At 35.2% G+C, this 19,288-nt stretch overlaps 1 protein-coding gene across 1 annotated transcript in view; it reads left to right on the plus strand.

Annotated features, from left to right (window-relative positions):
* The first annotated feature begins 16,052 nt into the window (after positions 1-16,052).
* pcdhac2 (protocadherin alpha subfamily C, 2) overlaps positions 16,053-19,288 on the plus strand; it is a 116,872-nt gene continuing 113,636 nt past the window's right edge. Inside the window, exon 1 of the mRNA XM_031898746.1 lies at positions 16,053-18,533. Within this exon, the coding sequence (XP_031754606.1) occupies positions 16,116-18,533 (2,418 nt within the window). The 5' untranslated portion in view covers positions 16,053-16,115. The remainder of the gene's footprint in view (positions 18,534-19,288) is intronic.

Raw genomic sequence — 19,288 nt, forward strand, 5'->3', positions numbered from 1 at the left:
TTTCCTTTATTGTCCCCACATTGTACCTTTACCACTCATTTAGGTGTTTCACCCCCTTCTCACGAATTTCACTTTAAGTGCTGTCATACACAGACACATAGGCTATTTCCCCATACACGTGTTCATGTTTACATTCGTTGCCTAGGCGACGTACTCTCTTCACCATGCCTTCCTGATAACCTCTGCCATCTCGAGCCGACACCTCGGCTACGCATGAACACGGAGATCAGCGGTTTTACTCGCAAATGCGAGCAGCATAGGGCTACAGCACATTCTTTCAGGAGAATGTGCCGAAAGATCAGCACTCCCACTCGCTAATGCAAGTAGTAAAGATATACGGCACATCTCCTCTGCACCCACATTGTGTATAACAGCGCTCTATGCGCTATGTAAGTATTAGCAAACACTACACGTTTTTCTTATTTGTTTATTGCATCTATCTATTGTTGCAATGTCTATTTTTATTCAACATTTACTTCTGAGCAATATTGTGGTTTTGGGATGTGCTTCATGAATGTATATCTTCCTTACTGAGTATGTCTCGGTCAACACAGACGCACAGTCTGTGACGTCATAGTTAGCAGACAACAAGGTTTTTGTGCACATGTGTATGACATCTTTCCTACGTTTATCACACTATATAAAGAGTCACCAAAGGACTCAGCTACATCTCACTCCTGATGAAGCGTACCGCGGTACGCGAAACGTGTTGAGTTTTATTTGCCTGGTTACTTTCTACAGTCTGTAAGTAGTTTTATTTTTAGCAGTAATTTTATATTAAATGTTTTTACACTATTTGGCGTTTTTTCCTCTTTCCGTTTGAACTGGGGATTTGCCTACATCTAACCTGGTCTCCTACTGTTGAGCATGACTTCATCGCCCTCTGTCAAAGGGGTTATATTCGTAAGAGGAGCAGCAGTATCACAGCAATCACAGTACTTCACTGGAACTTTATCTAAAGCGCTGAGGACCGTGGTATGTTTCATACCTTTGTGCATCTGTATTTTTGAACTTACTAAGCTTTGAATATTTGAGTTTCCAAAAGCTTAATTTCAAATTTGCAGTTTTTGCTGGAAAAACTTTCAAGTGTATTTGAAGGTGAATAACTAATGTATTCAATTACAGTAATATAAATGTGTGTTTGTAAATTCATGAAGCAAAAAAGGGCTTATGTACTTGTAACTCCAGAATATAAATTCCTACATTTTATATTCATTACAGATTTATATTAAAGGAGAAGGAAAGGTAAAATCTAATTAAGCTTTATCAGAAAGGTCTATATAAATACAGCCATAAGTATTTAGGAAAGCTGCAAAGTCCTCTATCAAAAGAAACACAGCATTTCGTGTGTCCTTTTTTGTAAACATGTTGTTCGGGTGTCTGACTTCCTCTCTCAGAAAAATCATCATTCCCGGGGCCAGAGTCTGCCCAGTTGAATCCTCTCTCCCTTCTCCTGCTCCACCCTCCCATAAGAATTCATAAAACTCACTCCATCCCCTTAGGAATGTGTAATCTGAGCTATAACGACTAGAGCTACAGCAGGAAGCTATGAAGACCAAGCTAAAATGGCAGCTGCTATCTTAAACAAACAGAGAATGTTTCTAGGGCTCTTTACTCTATCTTGCAGAATTAATATAGTGTTCTAGGTGGCACTAATGTGGCAAATCTATTGCCAGTAAAATGCCAAAATGACCTTCTTTCTCCTTTAAATTAACTTCTAAAAGGATTTTAGAATAATTGTGAATCATCAACAATTTTAATATCAAACTTCTGCATTTTACAGACAACATAATATCCTTTTTAGATATTGTAATTCATAAACAAAATGGTTTTAATCTCTTGATATCTGTCTTTTGTATCAGTGGAGTGTGTGTATACAGTATATGGGATGTCTATAATGCACTATAGAGGCACAGTTACATGAACTGTTACAGCCTTTATTTTATTTCTGTTATTATTTTGCTTTTGGATTTCAACATCAGAATTAAGAATTAAGACATAATAGGCTAATTCACTAACAGTGGCACTAAAGTACACCAGTGCCTTTACCCATAACAACCAATCATATCTTTGCTTTAACTTTCTAATATGTAGAAGTCTGGGCAAAATTGTTGATTAGTTTCTTTTGGTAACTGCACTGGTGTCATTTTGTGAACCTGTTAATACATTAACCCTAACTTCTTTACAGATGCAGACATCAGCTATTATATGCAATATAATAGAAGTGAACACCCACCTTGATATAATTTCCCTGGATTTGGAGGAACTAGCTCTGAGTGGAAGGTTTGCAAACTCCTCTTATTTTTGTTAAGCATAGACTGAAAGGATTGCGATAGAAGGAAACCTTCAACTATACCAACTAAAGCAAACTAAATTAAAACTAGTTGGAAGACAGATGATTTCTTTTGGTTGCTTAAGTAGGATAAGGAAAAAAAATGACCTAATAAACAAGAAAAAATAATGAGATTATGACTAAATCCATTTACTGTATATTTTCATATATAATGATCCTGGTAAGCATGAAATAAAAAATCAAAAGATTATATATATATATAATTTTTTTTTTTAACTTACTTGAAAACATTTCCCTGCTTTGTCTTACCACAAATGTTCTGTGTGAAGTCCCTTGTGAAAAATATCCTTGTGCCTCACAAGCTTTTTAGGGACCATCATGCAGCTCCTACCATAATATGGTGAGTAAGGAAACAGAGGTGCTGACAGGGATTTGTGACTATAAATAAGTGTGTAAGTTTTCCCTTATATATTATATACATACAAATTGTACTTGTTAATATAGGTCATATAGATAAACTATATTAAAAGGCATGTTCATTTAAAACTTGCAATGTAAGTCATTTTCCCCTTGGACTTGTTTCTATGTTATTTTTAAACTACTTAGCTAGAAAAATCCCCACCAAAAAAATCAAACAATCGAAAAAAAAGATAGAAATCTAAACTATTAGATGGGTTGATTCACTAAAGTGCGTTAAAACGAGCGCTATTTATAGCATGCGTTAAAAATTTTATTGCGTCTTATTTTTCGCGTCTTAACCCACGATTCACTAAAAGGATATTTGCGTTAATTTAGACACAATGCTGTTTGTGTTACTTAAGTCGCGAAGACTATTTTGGCGCGGTATTTGATGCAACGCGCAGTAATTAACGCAGCGTGCTACTTATCGCACGCCCGCCATATTAGCCATACACACCATTACTTTTGTAAAACTACTTTTTTTGAAAATTACCATTTCCCTGCAAACTGGAGGCTACATCACTCTAGGGCCAACACAGACTTGAATATATTCCACTGCAAAGTCCATATTGTGTTGCCAAAAGCTCATTAACTGTACTTTTCTATAATTACCGCCTGCCCCAAGTAGGTGTTAATTTTCGCATAGACTAATGTGATATTTAGCTCGTCTAAGTGTTTGTGAATCATGCGTTAGTATTATTTCTGCACAAGAATTAACGCAATACGGTAAAATTAAAACACATTTTTGCTCCCATTAAGAGAAACAATCTGCCAATGACAAAATGTGGAGTAAACACACACAGGTAGCTAACTTATTTTAGAAACCATTGTTTATTTATCCGTTCCATAGTTCCTAGCATATCTAGGACAGCAAATACATATTCACCCCAAATTTGACCCCACAAGCTAAACTTACAGGTGTATTTATAAGAGCAAATGGCTATTCTTCCCCACTTTTTTAAGCTCCCCAGTGGGTCACCACCCCATTTACACCCTAAATGAAGCTGATGTTTATGCAGGTCAGTTTGAAGCCACTTGCTTGCTGATATCATGAATAAAGAATATAAAGAGACTACTATGACTAGTAGTGATTAGCGAATCTGTCCCGTTTCGCTGTGCCAAAAAAATTGAAAAATCTGCGAAATGTGTTTGTCACATGACTTTTTTGACACCCACATCTTTTTTATTTTTTCGATGCCCCCGTGCCCATTTTGACGACTGTGCCCAATTTGACGTGACCGTGCCTTTTTTTGGCGTGCAACAAACTATTCTGAACCGAATTTTCGCAGGCGTTTCGCAAAACGATTCATCAAATGAAATGCGTAAATTTGCTGTGAATCCATGCCTGGAGAAAAAATTCGCTCATCACTAATGACTAGCTAAAAGGATATTTTAAAATTGATCTAAAATAGACTTAATAGGAACATACCTGAAAACTATAGGCCTGTTAGTCTGACATCAGTAGTAGGAAAGCTTTTGGAAGGGGTAATAAGGGATAGGGTACATGAATACATTGCAGTTCACAATACTATAAATTTGTGCCAGCATAATTTTATGCGTAACAGATCTTGCCAGACTAATTTAGTCGCCTTTTATGAGGAGGTGAGCAGGAACCTCAATGCTGGAACGGCAGTTGATGTCATCTACTTGGACTTTGCAAAAGTGTTTGCAAAAGTGTAAATGATAAAATTGAGAAATATTGGCCTAGAACATAATATTTGTAATTGGATAGAGAACTGACTGAAGGATAGATTACAAAGAGTGGGGATAAATGGAGCATTTTCTAATTGGACCAGTGTTGTTAGTGGAGTACCGCAGGGGTCAGTCCTTGGTCCTTTGCTTTTTAACTTATTTATTAATAACCTGGAGGTGGGCATAGAGAGTGCTGTTTCTATCTTTGCTGATGACACAAAATTATGCAAAACTAAGTTCCATGCAGGATGCTGCCGCTTTGCAGAGCGATTTGACAAAACTGGAAAACTGGGCAGCAAACTGGAAAACGAGGTTCAATGTGGACAAGTGCAAAGTTATGCATTTTGGTAGAAATAATGTAAATGCAAGCTATCTACTGAATGGTAGTTTGTTAGGGGGATCCTTAATGGAGAAGGATCTAGGGGTTTTTGTAGATAACAAGTTGTCTAATTCCTGTCATTCTGTGGCTACTAAAACAAATAAAGTGCTGGCTTGCATAAAAAAGGGCATAAAAAAGGGCATAATGAAAACATTATTTAGCCTCTTTATAGGTCCCTGGTAAGGCCTCACCTTGAGTATGCAGTGCAGTTTTGGGCTCCAGTCCTTAAGAAGGATATTAATGAGCTGGAGAGAGTGCAGAGACGTGCAACTAAACAGGTAAAGGGGATGGAAGATTTAAGCTATGACTGTCACGGTTGGGGTTGTTTTCTCAGGAAAAGAGGTACTTGCAAGGGGACATGATTACTCTGGACAAGTATAGGCAGATAGGGGGTGTTCTTTTTTCACATAAAACAATTAACGCACCAGAGGCCACCTTTTTAGATTAGAGGAATGGAGCTTCCATTTGAAGCAGTGTAGGTGGTTTTTCATGGTGAGGGCAGTGAGGCTGTGGAATGCCCTTCCTAGTGATGTTGTAATGGCAGATTCTGTTAATGTCTTTAAGAGGGGCCTGGATGAGTTCTTGAACAAGCATATCCAAGCATATCCAAGGCTATTGTGAAACTAATATCTACAGTTAGTTTTAATGTTTGTATATATATATATATATATATATATATATATATATATAGTTTATGTATGTGAGTGTATAGATTGGTAAGTATAGGTTGTTTGTGCTGGGTTTACTTGGATGGGTTGAACTTGATGGACTTTTTTCAACCCTATGAAACTATGTAACTATACCTTCTTTTATTCAGATAATGAACAGCAAAAAAAAAAATGACAAAGTGCTTAGCAGAACACAGTTAAAAAAGACAAAAAGAAGCCAAATATTAAAAAGGCTAAAAAAACTTTTAAAGGAAATTAATTTTGAATTGAAGATTGCTGCCAGGCAGGACAAGGACCAATATCTGTTAAGCAGACACCTGAAGATGGGAAAGCAATGCATGTGTTCCATGAGATATCTGAAATGAATTTCAGCCATGAATGGAAACACAAAATGACAGCAAGCAAATGCACAGAAGACACCTAAAGGAAAGATGCCACTAACCAAAATACTTGATGATGTCAGCTACACAAAGAAGTATAAAATGGACATTATTGAATAACAATTAATTGAAGAAGGATCAAAGTACTAACCAAATAATGTCTGGAAAAACACTCAGTGGCAAACAGACTGGGAACAGTCATTGGAATCCATAATTTAGGGATTTGGTCACATACCTAATCTTCCAAAAAAGATTTTTCTGAATACCAAACCAAAGATGAAACCTAATTTTGCTTTTTGAAATATAAGAAACTATTTTAAAAAATTATCTCAATCAATCATTAGTCCAGAGCTTTCAAGTCACCTGATTTGAAATGTTCAGATAAAAGTCAATTGATCGCTTTCAATCCTGCAAAATGTGCTTGCTAGAATTTGGCAATCCTAAACCAGATCCTGGATTTGGTGGATCCTTAAGATTTCAAAACAAGACAAAGGAGACCTGAGAGAATTTGAAAATTCTACTAATATCATAAGGCAGTAAGATAATGCCAAAGATTATTCTATGTAGATTATTCTACGTAAGCATCTAATTGTTTTAATGAGAAAAAAAGATCAAGGAGGTGGAAGTAACATCAACAACCTTTGATATACTGATAGCACAGCACACATCACAGCTCTCACTGTTTCAGTTGGACCTTTCTTCTAATCTGAATGGATGTCATTGTGTCTACTGGAAGGATTTACAGGTAAACAAAGCATTAGGTCATATTTGCCTCAAGTACCTTTTTGCAGTGCTTTTTGCAGAACTTTCCCAGATTGGACAGCCATATCTGATAACTGAGGGCCTTCCATGACATATACCAGTTTTTTCCTTCTTTATTATTAGCAAAGAAAGTATAGGTGGAGCTCTGTAGACAAAATGTCTGTTTTGTTTTTATGCATAATAGACTTCTTAAGCCTAGCATTGTGTTTAATAGGTATGTATGTATGTATGTATGTAAGTATATCTTTATTTATAAAGCACTACTTGTGTATGCAGCACTGCACAGTAGAATAAATTAATACAAACATGGGGTTATTAAAATAAAAAAATAAATACAAAGTATAACAATAAATACAAATAAATACAAGATACAGTTGCAATAAGTTAAGAGTCAAAGAGACAAGAGGATGGAGGTCCCTGCCCCGTAGAGCTTACAATCTAGGTATGTTCATTTTAATGACTATAAACATTAACATTTGCTGTTGTTATTGATTTAAGGGTTGAGGAATATTTATAATCTTTTCAAGTATTCACACTTGCATTCTACACTTTTGCATTCTTTGATTTATGTCCGGACTAGTCTCAAAGTGTCCAATAACAATCCACTGTTTTCTCTGCAGTTGGAAGTTAAGCAGTTGCTTTAGTAAATCACTTTATGAGGCAATGTGGTTAAAGTAAATGACTAGTTTAATGATTATACAAAAGTTAATCTGAGCTTCTATCAATAAGACTACAATTTGCAAAGTCTGGCGCTAAGCTTTTTTCAGTTATGAAACGATTGTCTGCAGTATAGTGTATTTATATTGTAGGCAACCTTGACACAGACATAGGTAATAAAAATGAACTTTAGTTGTCTTCTAAAATATGCAGGAAATTGTACAATTGAAAAAACATTCATTTCCAGCCATTTTTATATATTACATGTTTACATTCAAAAGCAACATTCATTTACCTAATTTATCATCATTTTTTTTAAACTTTATTTTATATTGGGCTTGCAAAAGTGCAAAATATAACATTATAGCATACATTTTAAGATCTCTAAATTTTCTGTAACTTTTCTGATATTGGTTTGTTCCTTCCTTTTTAGTACTTTAATCCTTTACCTCTGCCTGGCAGAACTATTAGGGGTACATTTACTAAAATTTGTTTTTTTCTGGCCTTGAAAGTCACATAAAATCGACTTGTAAGCCTCCATAGGACTCAATGTTACTCGACAGATCAAACCTGTCATATTTTTTTTACAAAAAAAGTTAAACATTAATAAATCACAAATTATGGGAGTTATTTTCGAAAACAATTTTGGGGAACGAAAAAATCGAGTTCTGGTGAAAACCCATTCATAAGTCTCAAAATTATCTAGAAGTAAGAAAAAATCAAAAACAAATTAGTAAATTGCTTAGTAAATGTGCCCCTTTGTGTTGTCTGTTCTCTAACCCCATTAAATTTTAAGATATGTAACAAGTGATATCCTGATTTAAACCAATTTACAGTATTATTGTATTTATTTCTCAATATTTTATAAACTTGCAGAAGATTTCACTCTATTCATAAACTTATCATGGAGGTTAAGTGAGGCGATCAAGAAAAGGCAAGATGAATTTCTTTAGTTGCATACAGGTCCCTGTTGAAAAAAATCTGTACAGAAGGGAGAATTAATTGGATATAAAGAATTAAAACAATCATCTATTTTTTTGACTACTTATTGATTATACTTTCCATTAGATATCTAAGCCATTATTAAATATCTTAAGGTTTGTCATTTGTGAGATTTTTAATATTGTATATTCATACAAATGTTTCACTGTTTCAGTGATCACTAGCAAGGTTGGATAAAGTTTAAATTGTTGGCTAGTTTTTGCCTTGTATTGTTTCACTACCTTTGAGAAACATATTTTTTAACTAGATTTACAAAAATCTTAATTTAAATATACTAACTATGTAGAACCATTGTAAATTAGGTTGAAAAAAGACATGTCTTTCCAGAAGACATCTGACACAAGATTGTTAGTTATATCTAGTATAAATAAATGTAAAGCAACTGGACTTGTTTGGTAATCATTGAAGACGTTTCACTACTCATCCGAGCAGCTTCTTCAGTTCAAGAAGCTGCTCGGATGAGTAGTGAAACGTCTTCAATGATTACCAAACAAGTCCAGTTGCTTTAAATTTATTTATACTAGATATACCATGACCTGGATGAATGAAAATTTTCATAGACAAGATTGTTAGTTACACCAGTTAATGTTACCAGACACTTCTAATACATTTGGGTAAATAGCCTAATCATACGCAGTTTATTAATAACTGTTTCACTTAACATTTTAAAATATTTTATCATATTGTTGATCGTTGTGTATGTATTGGTGTGATGTTTATCTGTAATCCCCCCAAAAATGTAAAAATGTGCCTATTTAAAATACATACATACATACATTTAATGGAGAAGGAAAGGTAATACCTAAGTAAGCTTTATCAGAAAGGTCTATGTAAATACAGCCATAAGCACTCACAGAAAAGCTGTATCTGACTTCCTCTCTCAGAAAAATCCTTCATTCAGGGGGCTAGAGTCTGCCCAGTTCTCTCCTCTTTCCTGCTCCCCCCTCCCACAAGAATGCTAAGAACTCCCTCCCCCCTCGCTTAGTAATATGTGATCTGAGCTATAATGGCTAGAATTGTAACAGGAAGCTACTTAAAATGGCAGCTGCAACCTTAAACAAACAGAGAAAGCTTCTAGGGCTCTTTACTCAGGTATGGTAATGCTTTCTGCAGAATAAATATAGAGTTCTAGGTGGCACTAATGTGGCGAATCTATTGGCAGTAACATACCAAAATGACTTTCCTTCTCCTTTAACATAAACTCTTCTCAAATTGATTCTGTGTGTGTTCTATGTTATAAAGTTATTAAATATATGGCTGTACAAATAGTAGGTTCAATTTTGTGATTAAAAAAATTGGCACCTTTCTCATCTCATCACCTTACAGGAAAAGCAAATGATTTTATAAATAGTGGTGGGGTTGTAATATAACAAATGTTGTATTCCTTTTTTGGCACATAAATATTATTTCTACACATCAGATACACATTTGGCAAGTTTAAGAGGAACATCAATTTCTGAGATTCATATTTTAATGCACAAGTGAGTGGTTGGCACACCAAAATATCAAAGTAATAAATATAGGGTGCTTACTATTGGGGGCTACCTGTAAGTCCTTATAATGTAAGAAATAAAAAGCAAGAATAACAGGACACTCCAAAATATGAAAAAGAATGCTTGTTTTATTTTACATATCAAAAAGAAAGATACCCAACACTTTCAACCCCATCAAGGTGAACTTCATCAGGAGAACATGCATAAGTAATACATACATTTTTGTATTTCCTATGCATGTTTATTTTTCATATATCGGAGTGCCCTGTTCTTCTTGGTTTTTATTTTGAGAAATAAAACATGTTTTAAACATTTGCATTTTGCAAACTGTTCAGTGATATTTTGAACAATGGGATCCAGTCTTTCTTTCAGTGGGTCTCTTATTTTAATAAGTACTCCTTGCTCTCTGTGCCTAAGCCATAATGTGGTAATAAATGAAAAGGGAAGGGATTGCCTGGAGCAATATAGCTTATAGTGAAAAGTTCCTTTACCATGATGCTTTAAGTCTCTTTCAGATAACACAGAAAAAAAATACCAAATTCACCACCAGGTGGTGCATGGTCTATGGCATTTTCTGTATGGGTCAGCGACCGTAACAACCACATATAATTTATAGAAAAATAGGAAGGCAGATCATTAAAAAAACATATAAAATAAATAATTTTTTTTTATAAAAAACTCATAAATTTGAATTAGGGCTTCTGCTACTCAAATGTTTGATATTCATAAAAATAAATTTGAAAACGTTAAAGGAACAGTAACACAAAAAAAAGTGCATAAAAATAATTACAGTATAATGCGATGTTGAACTGCATTGGTAAAACTGGTGTGTTTACCTCAGAAAGACTACTATAGTTTATATTAACAAAGCTGCTGTGTAGCTGTGGGGGCAACCATTAAAAGGAGAAAAGGCCCAGGTTACATAGCAGATAACAGATAAAGTCTCATTATATTCTACAGAGCTTTTCTGTTGTCTGCTATGTAACCTGTGATTTTTCTCCATTTTGGCTTGAATGGCTGCCGCCATGGTTACACAGCAGCTTAACTATATAAACTATAGTAGCATTTCTGTAGCAAACACACCATTTTATCCAGTGCAGGGCAACAGTACATTATATTTTAATTATTTTAAAACACTTTTAGACTGTGGTGTTACAGTTTCTTTATGCAAAACTTTAGCATATACAAACTTGCAAGTTTATGGGAGTTATCCTAGGCAAAATGTAAGCGATTTGTTATTTCAATTTGAGCTTTTTCAAATGTTTTGAATTTTTTAGAGAATTAGTAGACTGAAAATTATGTGAATTGGATGCATTGATTTTTATTTATGGTTTTATTCCATTGAGTTTTTTATTTAAAAAATTTTTAAATAAATAAGCAACAAATTGAGTTTGGTAAAAAAAAATTGCATATATTCTAACTGAAAAAAAAAAATCGCAAATTTTAAAATTCACAAATTCAAATTTTGCTAAATAATCCTATAAATGTCAAAATAAAGCTGAGCATCTGCTTCCATAACTATTATAATTATGAACCCATTAGTTTATACTTTAACAGTAATCAAAACTAGTGATGAGTGAATTTTTTTGCCAGGCATGGATTCGCAGAAAACTTCCGCATTTCGCCATGAAAATTTCCAGTGGAAAAATAAGTCACGCGTCAAAAACAACGTGGTTACATCAAATTGGGCATGGTCACGTAAAAATTGGGCACAGTTGCATAAAAAAGCCACCGATGACAAAAAAGTCTGGCAACAAATGTGTTTCCTGTATTTTTCGCAAATTCTTTTGTTGTTTCGCAAATTTTATGGTGAAGCAAAACAGGACAGATTTGCTCATCACTAATCAAAACTGCTCAACTTATAATTTGAAGATACAAATGACAACATCTCAAAATTTAGGGGCATATTTACTTAGCAATTATGAGATAAAGTCGGTTTTTTTTTTTCGGGTTTTTACCACAACTCGTTTTTTTCATTATTATTCCCAGAAAATAAGTTTTTCGAAAATAACTTCCATCATTCCTGATTTATTAATGTTTAGTTAACTATTTTTGTAAAATAAAAATTCGGCAGGTTTGATCTGTCACGTACCATTGAGTCCTATGGAGGCTTAGAATAGTAGAGGAATAGAATAGTCAGTGACAGCCTGTCCTTCAAGGACAAGTTAATCCCCACATTGTTTTCAGTTTCACCCAGTTTAAAGTGAAACTTAAACACATTATTGTTTTCCAAGAGTGCCATTGCTTCTAAAATGGCTGCTGGAGCAATTCCTGTTTGGTAAAAATAAAGGGGATTCATTGAAATAAATGTTCGTGTAATTTTTCGAGTTTTAACAATGCTTTCAACTCAAAAAATTCGGGATTTTTGAATGTAAACTTTAATTTTCGTTTGAATGATTCAAGCATTATCGTGACATTTTATAAATACAGCAATGATTGAGTTTAATTCAGATTTATACCATGTCGAGTTTATACGACTTTCAAGGCCAGAAAAAAATGGATTTTAGCAAATGTGCCTCAAAATATTACAATTCTTTTAAAAAGTCCTTAGTGTTTAAACTGAGTTCTACCCATTTAGATGAGGGTAAAAGCCAAGATACAGTATGTGATATTAATTAGTAAACTAGTAGCAATACAAACATTGTCATTATTTAGCTTGGGCAGTTATACAGGGAAAATCCAAGTTGAAGGTGAAATAGATTTTGAAAAAAACAATATGTATGAAATTCAAGTTAATGCAGTGAATAGTGGAGTGCTGCCTTTAACAGGACACTGCAAAGATTTAGTATCTATTATAGATGCCAATGACCTGAGATGAGATGACATCTCTGTCTGTGCCTATTCCTGAAGATGCCAAAGCAGGAACCATTGTTGCCATTATTAGTATTCATGAGGATTTTGGGAAAACTGAAAAGTCAACTGTAACATCTCTGAACCAATGCTGTTCAAAATATTCCCTGCATTTATGAATTACTTTTCTGTGATAGTAAATGCACCATTAGACCGAGATGCTAAAGATGAAGGCTCACCAGTGCTTAGCATTTAAAAGACAAACATTGTTGATGTCAGGGATGGTTATAACCATGCTCCTCAATTTTAATAGCCAATTTATACAATATTTATTAAGGAGAACAGCTCACCAGGCTTTTATATCTTCAAAGTATCAATCTCTAATATTGGCCAGACTTCCTTCATTGTAATTTAAGAAAAATCCGTAGAGTTGAAAAGTGAAATATCCATATGAGAAGACAAGGTGCATAGAACAAATAAAACAATCATTGAAAAATACTGTCTGTATGAAAATCTTTCATTAGCAAAATTATAGAAGATTGTTGTTGATATCAAAATACAAAACTACTTTGAAAGTTAGTAAAATCCTATCAGTATTTACTATATAGATTGATTTGTGATGTATTTTTATACACTTTTGAATAGTTTTTCCATTAATATTCTGTGGTGAAGAACAGATTTTCATTGCAAGTTTCCTCATTGGGAAATTTTTTATAGAAAAATCATCATAGAATCATTCAAAACAACCATGTTTTTAAATTTTGACTTTACATTTACATAAACTGGTTTAAACTGGTACCTCCCTAAAGCAGAAAGAGCATTTTGTATTTTAGGTTTTAGTAGCACATTACATTAAGTTATACTACTATTATGACATACCAACTCACTTTATCTCATTAAACTGATGTTGATCATAAACCCAACACCAAAGCACATAACAAGTAATGTGGTCTATGCTGTTTAGTGTAGTGAAGAGTCCACTTATCTATACATTGGGAAGACAAAACAAACAGCACCTGATACCTGACAATCATCGTACCATTGTGACTGGAGCACATCTATGAGTTTCATCCAACACCTAACTGATTACGTGCAATGGAACCATTGTGATTGGATGTCTGCAACCGTGTTGCCCTTAAGGACTTTTATGCTGGGGAATTCCCTTCCACTTGGTTGAAATGAAGAAGCCGCTCGGATGAGCGATGAAGTCACTTGGATAAGTGGTCAAGGAAAAACCTCATAAAGTCCAGTTGCTTTAGACTTAATTGTACTAGATACAGTATATCTATATATATATATATATATCTTAATAGACAGTGATGCAGGTCATACAGTGATGCATCTCATTTGTAGTATTTGATGAAATAGAACAGTTTTGATAGGCAGTATGAATGAAGAACCCTGGACCCTGGATCATCCTATTCCTTACAAAGGGTAGATGTATATAGTACTCACAGCAATACTTTAGAGCAGTCACATACACAAGCAGACCCTGAAACCCTGTTTCCCTGACATTTTCCATAAATTCTCCCATATCAATTAAATAGGCAAAACGTGCCCTGATCCCAACAATGTGTGAAGTTTTCAGGACTCTACAGATTTGTGTGCGGGGCACTTAAAAATGATTTGTAAAGCTAAAAAATCTTTTGGCTAAACATTTGGCTGAAATGGCAGCAATGTCATATACTGCGGGTCATAAGTACTGAGGCATTGTTATAGTTTCATATGTCATTTGGCATTTTCAGCAAAAATTAAAAAGATTATTTGTAAAACAAAGGTTTGTACAGAAGTTCTTTTAAGTATAGCTGAAGTGGCTTAATGTGGGGTTACTGGAACACCATGACAGGTAACTGACTGCTTTTTTGTATTATGGAAAGTAAGTGAAAATACAGAGTTGAACTGGCCCACCAGGACACTGGGAAAATTCCCAATGGGCCCCAGTTCTTGTGGGCCCTGGCCTCTTTTTGCCACCCCTATCAATAGGACCCTAAGTTTACCTACCCCCCTAATTCACATACAGTGAGGCTTTGGCGTTGCATCCCATTGTCTGCTGCGCTGAGACTTATGTCAGCTGTCAGCACAGCAGTGTCTTTGTTCAGGTCCTTCACATGTTAGGAGCCAGGGAGTGGAGCGCAAAGGTGCGAACGAACATGGACTGACCAGCTACACTCAAGTGTGTCTTCTGGCAGCACTGGATTTGGGGCTCAAGCAACAAGGCCTGTTTGAAGTTTTAAAGGCAGTTTGAAACTGCAACCAGTGATCACTAGTGATGAGTGAAGGCATGGATTTGCGGCGAATTTCAAATTGTTGTGTGCGCGTCAAAATGTAAAAAAACAGATTCACTCATCACTAGTGAGCACACTTCTTTTGGTGGGGGATGGGATGGGGATGGATGCAGCAGTACAGGGGCCATTTTTGTTAAAGTGGCCATAATTGTATGGGTGCATACAATGAAAGATCTAATGGTTGACTAAATAAATGTTATGCAATTGTCAAAATTAATAATTAGTTGATTAATTAAATTACTGAATTATTAGTTAATGAATGAATTACTAGCTTATTAAATTTAATGCAATTTAAAATTCATAAAGTTTATGTAGTAAAAATATGGGACCTGTAATCTAGAATCTAGACTTAAAAAATAATTTAAACATTTTTTGCCTCCAATAAGGAGTGACCATTTTATGTAGTGAACATACTGACCTATCTAGGTAATTACCGCTAAAGGGAGTTCTGAAGGGGGAGGGGCCTACAATTTTAAGCACTACACTGTGTTTGGCGGGCCCCTGTGGAGAGATTCTCTGGTGGCCCCCATAACCCCAGTTCAACACTGTAAGAATACATTATTTACATCCTGTACATCTGTGTATGGTTGCATGCATGTAAAATACCCAAATTCAAGCTGAACACTATTCTTCTTTTCATTATAACAATTTTACTGTAAATGTGGTGTTTAACAGTTTGGAAAGACTGAGAGGTAAAAACATTTGCTGTATCATTTCTAAAAATACTTGCAAAATACAATGTGCTTATAGATCCATTTTAAACTATATGGGGTACAGTTAAGCACAGCTTTTCCTTAATGAGAACAAAAAGTGTCATTACCTTTCTAATACTTTTATTTTTGTAGTAATATACCATTCCTGCAAAATAGCAAATGGCAAAATTTCCATTTTTCATGGTAAAAGGAAACACTGCAGATTACAATAGATGGACAAACCTACAATCCAGACAGAAATATTATATGAGATATTAACACATTTTAATAATTCTAAATCTCTTTCTTATTGTTATTTAATACTAATACTAATAATAACTACTATATTACATGTTTATATTACAAAATAATTCCAGAAAGTAAGAAAGAATTTTATGCAACATCACTTTCCAACACAAGATGTCAGTATTTACCTTCTTTATCTCTGAGAAGCCAGCCAATTGGATTTTTTTTTTCATCTGAATTAGCCATTTTGTTGCTGGTCTTGTTGAAAATTGTAGATGCTTCCTTTTTTAATCTTTTCATAATTCAAGACATTTTGGATGCTTGTTGAAATACATGAAACATCAATCACCTTCTATGTTCAGGAGATGCCTACCTTCAGAAGAAATAGACTGCTGATAATCCAGGCTGTTTATTTTTCCTTAATGCTTATGGCTTGGGATCGAGTCCTCTGTCAGCTTCATTACAGCATCCCTGAGGAATCCAAACACGGAACCTTTGTTGGAAGGATTGCACAGGATCTGGGTCTGGATATCAGTGAGATTAATTCAAGATTGCTGAGGATCATTTCTAGGAACCAGAAGGAATATTTTCAGGTAAATCTGCAAAATGGCATTTTATTTGTTAAACATGCAATAGACAGAGAAGAGCTGTGTTCAGATTTACCTCTTTGTATTGTATCCATTCAAGTTATTGTTGATAAACCTGTTCAAATGCACCGTGTGGATGTGGAGATAGAGGATATAAATGATAATTATCCAGTGTTCCCTTCCAGTCAATATTCTATTTCTGTGCCAGAATCAAGGCTGCCAGGGACACGATTTCCACTAGAGGGAGCAGTTGATGCTGATATTGGAACAAATTCTATTACAAACTATGAACTCAATGCAAATGATTATTTTATTCTGGAACTACCAAAATTTATTCACCAGATTAAAGCTATACAGCTTGTTCTGAAAAAATCACTTGACAGAGAAAAAATAAGCTTGCACAATTTGACTCTCACAGCTTTTGATGGTGGAAAACCCAAACTAAGTGGATCTACACAACTTATTATCAATGTTGAGGATGTGAATGATAATCCGCCTGTATTTAATCAATTGATTTATCAAAGCAGTGTGGTTGAAAATGCTCCTAAAGGAACCTTAGTGGCAAAGTTGAATGCAACTGATTTGGATCAGGGGAAAAATAGGGAAATAACATATGGATTCAGTAAACTGGTTCCTGAAGAAGTGTTGTCAATATTTAGTCTAGACAAGCACACAGGAGAACTATGGGTAAAAGGTGAACTTGACTATGAAAAGACTAATACCTATGAAATCTATATTGATGCTTTTGATAATGGTGAACCCCTCTTGACTGGACACTGCCAACTTGTAGTGACAGTTATAGACCTAAATGACAATGCTCCTGAGATGTCTGTAACTTCTCTTTCTTTGCCTGTTCCTGAAGATGCAACCCAAGGAACCATTGTTGCAATTATTAGCATCCATGATCGAGACTCTGGGGTCAATGGGAGAGTCAACTGCTACAGCTCACCACCCACTCCATTTAAAATACACCCTGCATTCACTGGGGATTTTTCTCTCCTAGTTAATGGACCTTTAGACCGAGAAAACAAATCAGAATATCAAGTTGTGATTACTGCTAAGGATGAAGGCTCCCCTGCCCTTTCATCTTCAATGACAATCAATGTTGAAGTCAGTGATGTGAATGACAATGCCCCCCTATTTCAACAATCAGTTCACACAATTTTTATCAAGGAGAACAATCCACCAGGTTCTCATATCTACACAGTATCTGCCTCTGATTCAGATACTGCCCAGAATTCCTTCATAACATACTCCTTAAGTGAGAGTTTTATAGAGGGAATTCCCATGTCCTCCTACATCTCCATCAACCCAGAAAATGGAAACCTGTTTTCATTGTTATCATTCGACCATGAACAAGTTTCATATTTCCAATGCCATATTAAAGCCACAGATGCAGGACTTCCTCCTCTGAGCTCAAATTTGACATTAAATATTTTTATTATAGATGTAAATGACAATGCGCCAGTGTTTACATCAGCCAATTCTAACAGAGCATCAGCAATATCAGTAACAGCTCCCAAGTCAGCACAACCAGGTCACCTGGTAACTAAGGTTAATGCTGTCGATTTGGATTCTGGATACAATGCATGGATGTCTTATACGTTTAAAAATGCAGCAGGAAATTCCCTGTTAGCAATTTCTAAAAATACTGGAGAAATAAGAGTGACTCGACCCATAACAGAAGCAGAGGGAGATGAGTTCAGACTGTTTGTGGTGGCTGAGGACCATGGAGAACCTGCAATGACAGCACTAACTCAGATCATTATCTCCTTTAAGGATTCTGGTGAAGACACCCAGATAGTTCATCATACTCCAAGAGGAATGAATGAAGACTTTTCTGATGCAAATATCTACTTAGTTGTAGCTATTTGCTCAATTTCCAGTATTTTTCTCATTACACTTATCACCTTCACTGTTTTACGATGGCAAAAATACAGAGATGAGGTCAATCAACTGAGAGATAATTACAAGATCTGCTCAAACACAGTAGGTAGCTGGGTGTATTCTCAAAGCCAATATAAGTTCTACTCAAATTCACTTCAGGGAAAGAATGATTTAATAGTCTTCACTCCAAATGGAGCTCAGTCTTCACAAACTGAAGAAACCATGTCACAGCAAGGAATAATTGTAAAATCATCATATCAGGTGAGATTTTTTTTAACCTATTTCAATATCTATAACCTAAAAACACTGTTTTCCATTCTAATACTGGTATGGGATCCATTAACTGGAAACCTGTTTCCTAGAAAGCTCCAAATTATGGGAAAGGCCATCTCCCATGGACTCCATATTAATCATACAATTCAAATTTTTAAAAATAATTTAATTTTTTTCTCTGTAATAAAAAAAAGAGTACCTTGTAATTCATCTAGTTGATCCCAACTAAGATATAATGAATTCTTATTTGAGGCAAAACAATATCCAAAAAATGGCAGGTCTCAAGCCTTCTGGATAACAGGTCCCATGCTAGCAAAATGTTCATTTGAGAATACTTGTTTTTGCATACATCTGTAGTCCAAATTAGGCACAGCATCAGGCCTGGAACTGTGGAGAGGCCACCAAGGCCCGGGCCTAGGGCGGCAGAAATGTAACAATATTTTGACATTTTGCACCCATATGGAGCAATGGGGACCTCTCCCCACAGCTTTGTATGGGACTTTAAATGTATGTGCATGCACATGAGCGAGGAGGGGGGTTGTGGTGGTGTCTGTGAGTTCGCGCATGCGTGTTCGGGGGGCGTGGCCTATGGGCGCCAGGAAGATAAATCCGGCGCTGCATAGCATACGTTTCTCAATGTGAACCCATGTTGCTTTTACTATTTGGAGAAAAAACTGAGAAACAATTTAGAGCCATTCAACTGAATTACCTGTAATTTGGCCAGACAAAGCCAGTATGTGTGT

Source organism: Xenopus tropicalis, chromosome 3 (genome assembly GCF_000004195.4).
Source record: "Xenopus tropicalis strain Nigerian chromosome 3, UCB_Xtro_10.0, whole genome shotgun sequence".
NCBI classification, from domain to species: Eukaryota; Metazoa; Chordata; class Amphibia; order Anura; family Pipidae; genus Xenopus; species Xenopus tropicalis.